The 12,833-nt window shown below is 35.5% G+C and overlaps 1 protein-coding gene across 4 annotated transcripts in view; it reads left to right on the forward strand.

Annotated features, from left to right (window-relative positions):
- LOC131041755 (long-chain-fatty-acid--[acyl-carrier-protein] ligase AEE15, chloroplastic) overlaps positions 1-12,833 on the forward strand; it is a 317,818-nt gene that overhangs the window by 109,831 nt on the left and 195,154 nt on the right. For all 4 annotated transcript variants that reach the window (XM_057974951.2, XM_057974954.2, XM_057974949.2 and 1 more), the window contains 4 exons: positions 2,132-2,340; positions 8,521-8,639; positions 8,766-8,915; positions 9,226-9,293. In XM_057974951.2, coding sequence (XP_057830934.2) covers positions 2,132-2,340; positions 8,521-8,639; positions 8,766-8,915; positions 9,226-9,293 — 546 coding nt within the window. The remainder of the gene's footprint in view (positions 1-2,131; positions 2,341-8,520; positions 8,640-8,765; positions 8,916-9,225; positions 9,294-12,833) is intronic.

A 12,833-nucleotide genomic window follows, 5' to 3' on the forward strand; every position in this document is an offset into this window, starting at 1 on the left:
TCACTACAGTGGGGTGTTCTTGTTTTATTCTTCTCCGCTCGTACACATTCACGGATTATTCATCCCTCGATCGGTTTCATTGCGCTCCTCTTGGCGCTTGTGAAACTCCCGTAGGATTTGCTGGCATCGGTTCTCCCGATAGGTCTCTTCCCTGCGGCTTTGGAGAGCCAAAAATGCCTGTGCCAGAAGGCTGGGCAAATTGCTCATCAACCGATTTACCGCCGGGCTTACACCAAGCGCACTCCACACAGCGTCCTCTGGAACATCCTCGGCGGTGGCTTCCCTTCCTACGTGTGTTTCAATCGCCACCTGGACGTTGCAGGAAAAATCCTTCGTGAGTGCTAGTTCTTCGTCGAATAGTTCTTCAGGTTCTTCGTCCGGGTTACTGCTCGTCCCTTCGGCCAATGGTTGTCCCATTATCAGTGTGCCATGTAGTATACTCCCGTGCTTCGGATAAATTGTGGCAACGATGCCAGATGTTTACCCTCTGGGTGAACAGTTTAGAACATACAGATAGAACACTCAATGCAGAATAATAATGCCATAGATATCAGATAAAACATAAGAGATGCTATTCCATTCATAATCATGTGTGTTCGTACAAGTTACCTTCCAAGGTATATAAAGGTACTGAGGGGGTTTGAGGGCCAACCGTCGCACCCGTAACTACCATCCCTCGGTTACCGAACTAACAAAGACAAATACAACTTAATTAACTAGTTTTATTCTCGTACAATATTGCCGCCAACATTGTTTGCTGTTCCATATGGTATATATCTCTTTTTGTTCTCCTATTACCTTTTCATGTTCCCATCTCAAAGTGAAGTGATACACCTCTTTGAATAGAGATCTTTCAAAGAGACATGACTTTTGTTATGAAATGATTACTGCCTTCATTAACTTTAAATGTTGCCTTTATTAGCCTTTATCGCTGCTCTTAGTAAGCTTAAAATGCTTCCTTTTATCCAACTCTAATTGCTTCCTTTTAGACCTATATGAATCTCTATCACTGTTTTCGAATTATCAATTGCTGCCTTTTAAATTATATCAATCGTAGCTTTTGAGATGATCACGGTCTTCTATATATTAATCATTGTCTTTAGTAGATTAATCACTGCCACCTTTATATCAATTGTTCCATTTATCGTTTAAATTGCTCACTTAATGATATGGATAGCTACCTTATATCCTTAACTCTAATTGCTGACTTGCTGCTGCTTATCACATTTTATGGGTGCAGTTTGGAATCACATAATCACTTACTATCATCATTATTAGGTGATAGCACTGGTTAAATAAATGTCATAGTTCCCTTCTCTATTAAGATTATGACCTCCACTTTATAAATAATAATAAGACTGCTGTTTAATAAATAATGGGATTAAGACTGCTGTCAATAAATAATGAGACAAGACTACCGCTTAATAAATAACGAGATTGCTTTCTTCCTTCGCTGTTAGTCTGGGTATGATCAGAAAATTGAGTTTATTTGATGAGGATGAATGTGTTATTGCCGGGGTCATGACAGTGATGGATGTAATCCTGACAGAGCATGACAGAAAAGTGAACCGTCATAAACAATACCTCCTCTAGAATTAATGAAGCAGAAAGCCGCCTCTCACTAAGTCTAGATTCCCTCTAGAAGCCCCATTAAAATTTAATTTAACATAGGTTTCTTCAAGTCCATTTTTCTCTTCTTGCATGCTCAGCTGCTTTATTCCTCCTTTTCTTCTTACTTGCTTTCTTTTTCTCCTTTATCCCTTGAATGTGGAGACCTTTTGTTGAGAATTTATTAGCAATAACCTGCTGGATAATGTATAGCTGACAAAAGAAACCTGAATAATTTCAAAATTTTGAATTCTGCTGTGTTTCATTTTTGGTTTGTTCCTCTTTATATATGTTTAATCTGTTATGATTTATTTTCTGACATGGAATTGTACACTTGATATTTGCGTGCCTCTATATCTCATTGCTATTTTGTACATTGATAAAATAGTCCAAATTAAGTGAAATGTGGTAAAATGCTTGATCCTTTGTTGAAAGATGTATACAGTTATTTATCTTGAGAAACATTCCTTTGGATTCTTTTAGGTGTATAGTTCTCACTAATTTTATCCTATATACTATATAGTGTTGCGCTTATTGTGGATAATCCGAGTCTACTGAATAATCTTGCACCGAAGTTCAACTCCTACACAAACTTAAAGTTTGTTGTTGTCCTATGGGGTGAGAAATCAATGGTTGACTCAAATGTTGGAAATACAATAGCTCTCTACAGCTATGATGAATTCAGTCATATGGGTCATGAAAGCCGGAAGCGTTTGCTTGCAAACACATCAGGTAATGCCAAGTCTGATTGATTATTTGTAATTAAATAAATATGAATGCATTTTCCTCTTTATATTGCCATATGTGACAAGGATGATGCACTAAATTCTTTGTGGTGTTGTCGAAGATGAAAGTCTATATTACCTGTATAATGGATTTATTCGGGCTGAATATAGAGTTATGCTTTATTATTTGGTTGGCTTAATGCAAGCTGGGTTAGCCTTGACTCTGACCCAAGTTTTGGGCTTAGTTGTGTAGTTATATGTAGGAATATATCAACATTGCTACATGTTATTCTTAAACATAATAATATAATTGTGTGATCAGATTACATCAAAATTAGTACTTCTCATAGAGTTCATAAAAGTATGTGATCTATGAAATTGTCCATGGGAAATGTAGCCATCAAATTCTGGCGAGACTGTATAATTCAATGAAATATATAAATATGGATCTCATGATATGCAGATTACAGGAAAAAGCGACGATGCTACATAGCAGCAACTACCTTGCAGGCTTGACAAAGGAATAGAACAGTGCAATTTCCTTTGAAATGGCTGTTAAATGATATCATAATGAATAAAAAATAATTGCTATTGTATATGGATTAAAAATAATTCCTGGCTATGATGAAAATCATGTTGTTATCGCATGTATTTGTTACAAGATAAAATTTCTTCCCTTAGGCTCTTTGCTTTGCCCCCACCTAATCTTATCCATCATATGATCTGATTTCTCTCTTTTATTTTTCCATATTTACCTGATAACTTTTCCCACTTGAAGTTCCATTATGCACCCAATGTTTGGAACTATTCATCCTTGACTTGTGTAAATATAGAACTTCTATATCAATAACAGCGGGCTTGTTAAATCTGCAACGGAATTTGGCTTGGGAACTCCAAATCTTGCGAAAGTTTGGGAGCCATGACATTTACAATGCCTTCTATGAGAAAAATAATTCTACATTTTGTGAGCTTTTTAACCAAGCCTTCTTAATCTCCACTAAAATTTGCTCATTGTCATGGAGTCCTTGCCGTTTAAGTCTATGGATATTCTCTCAGTTTCAACAATATCATAAATAAAAATTTAAGAGTAGTTTCTCTCTACATTGTGGATTTGGTATCAGTTACATACTCAACATACTCAACTGCTTTGTCATTTAGTTTTTCTAATTACAACATTTGTATAAATATCATTTTTTATGTAGGAACACCTGTTTTGTTTTAATGAAATTTTGTCAAAGCAACAACAACACTTGCTATAAAGGAGTTTATTGACATTCATAAATCTGATATAAAGTTTCCATTACAGACTCTGCTAAAACAATTACTTTGAGAGGAAATATCATATGACCAAATCACATTAATGGCATAGAATGGATAAACATAAGTAAACTAACACGAAATACCTTTCATAAGCAAATAGTAGGAAAACTGTGGTCTGCTGTAATGATTTTGTGGGAGATATCATCCTCATCATCTGTAATGTTCCATTTTTAAAGCACTATCAGCATGATGATAGTTAGCATATTCAGCGGGTTCCCATAGGCTAATGAGTTAGCGTTGGGGACTCATGGTGATAGGATGGACACTGACCTAGTCAATTGGTAGAATTTCTATTTTTGGGAATGTCAGTAAATGCATTTGATATGGATATCGTGGCAGTTAATGTGGTCCAGAGCAATTAATTTAAATAACATTAAAATATTAAAAGTAAATTATAGATCTAACTTTAGTTTTATTTAATTTAATAAAGTAACCTAGTGGGCGCTCAAGGTGATATAAGGTGACTTTCAAATATTAAATAAAATGCTCTTTTGAAGTGGGCACCTAAGTTGGAAGATATAAGAAAATATTTAATTAAAATTAAAATGTTGGAATCCCTAAGGAGGCCTTTTTAATACAGTTTCTGGAGATCAATTGCATTATGCTTGGATTTCATATTGAACTAAGAAATTGTTTGAATTGAACTTTCCTTTGCTTTGTGAGGACAAAAACTCTTGCAAAGGAGATTCTCTTTGTTAGTGAAAGGTCTAACTTGGAGGATTTATTGGCGATTTGGCTCAAGAATCACAATTGGGCTTCACAGTGATTTGAAACTTCAGTTTTTGAGCGTAAATCTTCAAAGCTGATTTGAAGAATATCAAGAAGGGAAGATTGAAGAGTCATTTTGCAGACTTGGGGCAGATTTCTTCCATTCTTTTCTGTCCATACAACCTATGAGAGGAAGTGGGAGTTGTGAAGTGGGTGGCTAGAGTTTGGAGGCATTTAGGGCCTGCAATCTCAAATACATTCCAATCACAGCCTTTGGAGGAGACATTAGAAGGTGGAATCCAAGTTTGGTGAACCCCAGAGGGTTGTTTGAGTGCATTAAACAAACTTGTATATTCCAGATTTGATGGGTAGGTCTGATATGTCATTGTAATGTGATTTCACTATTTGGGTATTGAAGATTTTGATGATACATTGTACTTTTAATTGTGAAAATGATTCTAAAATTATTACTAGTTGTGGGCATTCCTAAAATTTAATATTTGGAAGGTTATTTCTATTATTTTATTGTTGCAAATAAGATTATTGTGAAATCTATTAATGCATCTTCGTTGTTTACTGCTTAACTCTAGCAGTTATAGAAGTAAACAAAAATACAAGTACAGGATAATTAAGAATTTAGAACATGTTTGGAAGATGTATCTTTTATTGTCAATTACCAGATGTGCAAGATATGCAATAAGTACAATAACATCAGAGAGAGATGTCCCAACTACAAACAACTACATATAAATAGTGTATTGGGTTGGTTAAGGCTATGAACCACCTGCAACTGCCAACTGCAATTGCCAACTGCCTACCCACAAGTAGTTGGGAACTAATCATCTCAATTACAAAACATAACAATTATTTATTCAGCCGATTGCAACCATATACCTTTGTTGACGACATCAACCGCCCCAAAAAAGAAAGTCTTCTTCCAGACAATAGAGACAAAATTGGGAGCTGGACATAACAAAATTGAAGAGAATATCTATTGAGAGGGGTGAGAAGATGTCCTTGGATGTATGAAGGACGTAGAGGTGAAAGTCTGAGAGTGTTGCTGCTGAAGTCATCGAAGGCATTGGTTGGTCACCAACTCTTACTCTCAGGCTGCCGTCACCATATAAGAAGCCTCCATCAAATGCTTCTTGGTGTTTTTGAGATCCTGTCCCTTCACAACAACTTACTATCCCTCTCTGCTAACTTTTGGTCCTTTTCGCCAAGCTGGGTGGTCCTCTCTACTAATTGTCTATCCTTCTCTGTTAGTTGGCTCTCTTTCTTAACCATTGTCTTCTCTAATGCTGTAACTTGGTTGTGCTCTTGGGCTAGTTTGTCCTGGGACTTCTGAATTTAATCAGCCAACTCCTTCCAAGCATTCTGGGCTTGGCAAATGGCCTTGTCTCTTGACTGGGTGGATTCCTCCATAGAAGCTACAACTCCATGCCATGGAGTGCTCCCAGTGCTTGGCCATGTCTAACTCTAATTGTTGGCCATGGTGGGTGCCAGGCAGTCACCATCTCAGGTGTATCTATGCATGTCCACCCTCAAGAGATGAAACATCTGAAGAAGTCTCCTTGGCATTTCACCTACATGAATGCGAGAATTTGCTTGGCCACATGTGCTAGTAAGGGGTTATGGCCAATATCAAGGGCCCAAGCAACATTCCCCACTGTATCCATGAACTTGGCCATTGTTTGCAGTTTTCTAATGTATTGCTATATTGTGCCAACAAGATCATTTGGATTTGGCCTAGCTGTAGAAAAATCCCATCAACCTCATTGAATGACAACTCGACCTTTCCTGCAGGTGTGTATGGCAAGTGTGTAGCCTCTCAAGGTGCCTGTGGAACTGCAGTAGGATTTGCTTTTGCAGTTGGTTGTGACTGTGGATGCTCACTCTATTGAGTATCAACTACTAGAGAAATCATTGTCTCCTACATCCTAACTTTCTCTAGCCTACCAATAGTCTCCAAAAGTAAGACTGGTGACTCCATTGGAGGGGCATCCGTTGGTACCCTTAACATGTCTAACCATTTGTCCATGTTGCCCTTCGATTCTGTAGTGCCTTCCGTTGGAATTGTAAGTGTGGTTGGAGATGGTGCAGTTGACATTATTGGTTCCATAGCTGGTGGTGGTGGGGTCACCACTAATGAGATTGCTAACGGTCGTACCATTGGTGAAGGTATGGCTTCTGTTGATGGGACTAATGGCAGTGGTATAGGTAGTTTCGGGAGGGGAATTGGTCGTAAGTGCTCTACGGCCATATCCTCAATGAATATTCTTTCTATTCTCTTTTGCAGCATCAGTTCCTTTTGTTTTTTCTAACATGGACTGTAGTTTTATGGATAATGGCATAAATTTGTGTAATCTCGTTAGCTAATTTCCATTGTTGGATTTACAGTTCTTTAAAGACCCGTTTTATTTTCTTGTATTACTTTTTTGCATTGGTAGATGCCTTAGTTTCCCTTTGCCACTCTCATTGTAGGTCACACTTTTGAGATTCGTTAACATATTTTGGTCATAGTTAGACTAGAAAAAAATTTCTTTTTGAATATATATTCTAGCTATGTTTTTCCAAGTAGATCTAACAAACATGTATGCAATACAACTATTCAATTAGGGTAGTTTGCCCTGAAATGACTAAAAAGGGGCTGAATGGCTATTACAAGCCACTGTTAATTGTTGGAGGTTCAAGGGATGGAGCAGAGATTTTCTGAATGGGAATTCAATCTGCTATTACAAACATTGATTGATAGTTCTGATATGACTTATAAACTATGAGTTAACTCTAGAACATACAATTGAGAGCTTTTCTAGGAAATTTATGTAATATGCATGCACATGTGGGGGCAGCATTTTGCCTTGTGATAATGTCAACTTAAATAATTTATGGTTCATTGTATCTTGCCCTTGATATTCCATCCCGAGGCTTCTCAGACATGTTTTCCTCAAAGTTGAGTCACAGTTCTTAGAACTTTTCTTGTTTGTAAGAATTTTCTTAGCGCCTCCTTCGTTCCTTGGTTTCAAAATCATTGGCTTCTGGACTTTCTTCTTGTGTTCTCCAATTTGTTTGATTTTTGTAAGCCTCAAATACTTAACCTTGTAAAAAGCTATTCAACTTGTGTGTAATGACAAGATAGCCATAAGAATGTAGTCTGAGGCATTTTTTAATAGCTTCATACTCATAATTAGAATTCTTATTTTATAAACTTTCCTGATCTTTTTCTTGTGCCCTCTGGCCACTGTTTAAAATATAAACTCCATTTGAGGTTTGTAGCCATCATCTCTGAATGTTCCCTATTGTCTTGTTTTCATTGGAATTTAAATTATTTAATCATCACTAATGGAATGGTTCTAACGTTTCTTTGTTGTTTTGTCATTTTATTCACAAGTCACTGAAATGGCTCTTTTCTAGTGAACAATTCCTACAAATATCTTTGGCATATTCCATCAAGAAACAATTGCACAGAGCTTGTTTAGCTCTACAATTACAATTTATAGAGACTTTTATGGTAATCTGTATGATGTTATGTGCTATTGACCTTCATATGTTCCTAATTTAACACAACCCAAACATTTAAAACTTCGTATGCTCTAAACACTATATTGGAATCTACTTTTTCCATTTGGAATATGGGTTCTTAGGTTAAGGTCCCATCTCCTATGACAAATACAAGGGTCAAAATTATTTTCTAATATTTGTCCTCTATTATTTGATGTTGTGTTGTTTCACATTTTTTTCTATTTAAACAACTGTGGGATATATTGTTTAATTTTCACTCTAGCATCTAAGAAGGCATTAATGAGGTCTTAATAATTATCTTGTAACAAAAGGGGATAATGCAATTGACTTATAAATGTTCCTAGTATAAAATATTTGAATTTTCTCATATACTAAAGACTAAGCTAGATTCTTACTTTTTCCATGTGGCATATGTGTTTAGGTCAAGGTCCCATACCCTATGAAAAATGCAAGGATCAAAATTGTTTTCAAATCTTTGAACCATGCTCAATGTAGTATTTTCCTTTTTACTCTTTGAACAAATAGATCGTTTAGATTTGAAATTCTGTCCAAACAGACATTATTAAAGTGTTAATAAGTCTCTTGTAACAAAAGTGGATACTGTAATTAATTCCAGCTTATAAATTGATATTTATAGGTCATTGCTTCAGATACGAGGCCATCAAATCAGATGATGTTGCAACACTGGTGTATACAAGTGGAACAACTGGGACTCCAAAAGGCGTCATGCTTACACATAAAAATTTGCTGCATCAGGTGGTGATTCAAACTATTATATTGAGTGTGGGTGTTCTTAATAGAATCTACACGAATGGGTACTCTCAAAAATAGATCCAATATCTTATCATAAGATTGACTATCCTATGTATGTAATGATTTCAGATTATGCATCTAGGTGAGATAGTGCCTGCCATTCCTGGAGACAGATTTCTTAGTCTTCTTCCACCATGGCATATGTATGAGCGTGCAGCAGAATATTTTACATTCACTCGTGGGGTTGAGCAAGTATACACTAATGTGAAGAACTTGAAGGTATGACCTATAGATGAGGTGTCTATACGACAACATAAGATCATCTCTGTTCAACATATTTTGGCATAAAGTAGATGATTCTTGCATCCTTTTAGATTTCATGTATTTTATAGTCTGTAACTTTCTTTCTTTAATTTGACGATGTAGGTTAAAAAGTTGAGAGTGTCAAGTTATATTTGCATTTCCTGGTCATATTGACTTCAATTTTTTAATTTTCAGCTCTCCGTTGTGAATATTTCTATCATCACTTTATTTTGTCCCTTTGCATATGGTCCCTTTTCAACTCACATGGGAAATTTGTAAACTGTAGGAGGATCTGAAGCGCTATCAAACAAACTATCTGGTTTCAGTGCCACTCGTTTACGATATACTTTATAGGTATATAGAATTTATTCAATTGCTCCTCTCATTTGGCAATGTTCTTGAATTATAGAAATTAGCTCTGGTGGTGCTAAGAGAAAAATTGAGAGTACTTAAGAGTGGAAAGGGACAGGTACTATGCTTTTATACAATATTATCATGGAGGAAATAAAAACAAATTATAAGGTAGGTATAGATATACTCGATCATTAATTAAGGGATACTAAAAAATGTTAAATGATAAGAATGACGTAAGGATTAATTTAATATAAGTATAAGAATGAGCTTATGTTTACTCCATTAAGTTTGACCAACTATGGACAAAATTTAAAAGGAGGATGATCAACCTCATCATGTCATCCAGAGTAGATTCAATGGGACAAGTTTGTGTTAGGGAGATGCTGGGTCAGAATCTTATTGTAGTTTCCATTCTACCCACCATCATCCTCTTTTCAAGCAGAAGTATTTATGGAAGCTTTAAATTTGGCCTAATAGCACATGTTTCTTTTTCCTTATCGCATATAAAAAATACTAGTTGCTGATGTCAAGATGTGAAAAGGGTGGTTTGCCAATACACGTCCAAATTATCTCAAGGTGAATGAGGCTATCGAACATCTCATCCTACTTTGCTCCTTTGTTAATCTGTTAAGCACGATATAGATAACATGTTTCTCACAAAATTGTGATGGAACAAGTGCAGAAACATGAGCTTTGGCAATTTGGGATGAATCATTAGTAGTAAAAAGGCTCATATGGCCTTACCTATCAACATTTATGGCCATCAAAACCAATAATTTTACTAAGGTAAAGGTCCTTTTTCAAGGGATACTTATAGTCAAAAACTTGGGTTACACTCACATTCATATTATGGTGATTCCTAGTGTATCTTCAATGTTGTATGAAAATTTCATAAGCACGCACACCTCTCAGATGATGCCTTTGGTCCACTGCCCCAGTACCATTGGCTCTTTCAAAATATTGTACATTCTTTTGTGTCTATTCTCACAAGATTTCATGATTTACATCTTTTACTGTTTCAAAATCCAATTCAACTCCTTAGCTAATCACCTAGCAAAAGAGACTGTTAACATTGACCCTTACAAATTTGAACTAACTCAATATTGGTGCATTGGAGAAATGGTTCTATATTATATTTGGGGTTCTATATTGTTAAAATAATATTAATATCTTCTATAATGGTCATCTTCTATTTTTAGTGGTCATCTTCTATTTTAAGTTGTCGACTTATTTAGCTTGTTAAGTTAGCTTTTTATTATGTAATTAGCTTTGAAGCTTTATTTAGCATTTAGCTTTTTAGTTAATTAGCTTTTAAGCTTAATTTAGCTTCCACGCTTAATTTAGTGTTTAGCTCTTTAATCTTTTACTTTAACGTTATGTTCTAATTATAGAACATCATCTTGTAACCTCTCTATATACGTGTGTATATCGTTCAATGTAATTATCCGATTATTGAATCATTCATTCAATTTATTTTTCATGGCATCAGAGCGGGTTGATGGCATTCTTTAAAGTTTGGCAAATTTTTTAATAAAAATTCATGGCCTTCTTTCTGGAATATTTTCTAGTTTTTTTTAATTGTTTTTTTATAAAAAGACGATTTTGCTTTTTTGAAGGCTTTTTGAGGGTTTCGAGGGTTTCTAATTCGTGGACAAATTTCTTTGTGCTGGGCAGCAGTTCATGTTTTTTTTGCAGATTGAAAATTTTGTTAGGGTTTTTGCAATTTTTGACTAGGGTTTTGACCCTTCAGTTCAAGTCGAAATTTTATTTTGGTTGCAGATTTTTGGTAGGTTTTTCGAGACCTCAATTGGGTTGTCATTAGATTTTTCTGGGTGCATCGTTTTCCGTGCCTCAATTTTTGAGCCGTCAAATTTGCATTTTGATTCCAGATTCTTGGTGGGTTTTTCAAGAGCTTTTTTGGGTTGGTCTCAGATTTTTTTGGGTGCCTCATTTTCCATGCCTCAAATTTTGTGGTAGCGAATTTGCCTTAGAATTTAAAAACAGTTTGCAATTTCTGCTAATTTTGTGGACGTCGGGAATTTTTGGTGTTTTCTGGGCACTATTTATGCTGTTTTAAGTTTACAGAAAATTTTAATTTCTGGGTTTCTTCCAAACCTCGAACTTCGTGCCTTGGAATTTGTGCCAAAATTCTTCTCCAGGGTTTCAGTTTTTCAGCAGCTGCTTCTATTTTGATTTTTGAATCAGATTCTTCTGTCTCATGCTTTCACTAGGTTGACCTCATTCAACCTCCATTTTCGTGATGGCATCTTTGACCAACATCATGTTGGAACACAGTCAGAAGTTCAGTGGCCTCAACCACAACATCTGGAAACAGTGCATGTTCACGATATCTGAATATCGTTACCTTTATCAGATTGATTTAGGCCAGACCTCGTCTTACAGGTCCCAGGGTTTTCACGATTTTTTCCTCAAAAATTGTCTGTCAGTTTTCTAATTTTTCCCACAAAAAAATCATGGGAGGGTTTTCACGTTTTTTCCTCAAAAATTGTTCGCAGGGTTTATAATTTTCCCTTAAAAATTATCTAATTTGTAATCTGCGATATTCGCGTAAGATTTTAGTTATCTGGGTTTTACCCTTTTTTTCCACAAAAACGATGATTTGTAACCTCAGATTTCTTGGTTTTTCGATTTTCTCCTCAAAATAGTAAATTCTCTTTTCGAGGGTTCCTATTTTAGGGCTTAGAATTTTTTCCTTAAAAATTATTATCTGTTATCCACAAAGCTTGCGTGGGATTTCTAGGTTTTCACGAGTTTTTCTTAAAAAATTGTTTGCTGGTTTTTACGATTTTTTCCTCAAAAATCATCTGTAATACGCAAAGTTCGCGTGAGATTTATGATTCCGGAAGTTCTCTGGTTTTGATCGATTTTTCTCCTAAAAAATCGAGCTTTGTTGCAGTCAGTTTGGGTCGCACCTGTCAGGGCGAACATCTGCAACTGTGGTATCTTGCAATCAGTTTTGGAGTTGGTATGCTTCTGCAAAAGGGTTTGCTGATTTTTTCCTCAAAATCATGGTTTCATGCTTCAGTAATTCGTGTGTGCCACATCTCTAATCCGCATGTGAAGGCTACATTAGCTTGGATGGCTTTTGGTACTCTTTGGTCATTTACATTTTGCAGATCCTGGGAGGGTTCTCTGTAGTTGCAAAGTGTTCTTTGCATGTGTGATGATAACACCTGTAGTGTTTTCTGTAGGGTATTGAGTACGATGACCATTAGGGAGGGTGTTAAAATAATATTTATATCTTCTATAATGGTCATCTTCTATTTTAAGTTGTCGACTTATTTAGCTTGTTAAGTTAGTTTTTTATTATGTAATTAGCTTTTAAGCTTTATTTAGCATTTAGCTTTTCAGTTAATTGGCTTTTAAGCTTTATTTAGCTTTCACGCTTAATTTAGTGTTTAGCTCTTTAATCTTTACTTTAACGTTATGTTCTAATTATAGAACATCGTCTTGTAACCTCTATATATACATGTATATCGTTCAATGTAATTATCCGATTATTGAATCATTCATTCAATT

The sequence above is a fragment of the Cryptomeria japonica genome, chromosome 10, assembly GCF_030272615.1.
Source record: "Cryptomeria japonica chromosome 10, Sugi_1.0, whole genome shotgun sequence".
NCBI lineage: Eukaryota > Viridiplantae > Streptophyta > Pinopsida > Cupressales > Cupressaceae > Cryptomeria > Cryptomeria japonica.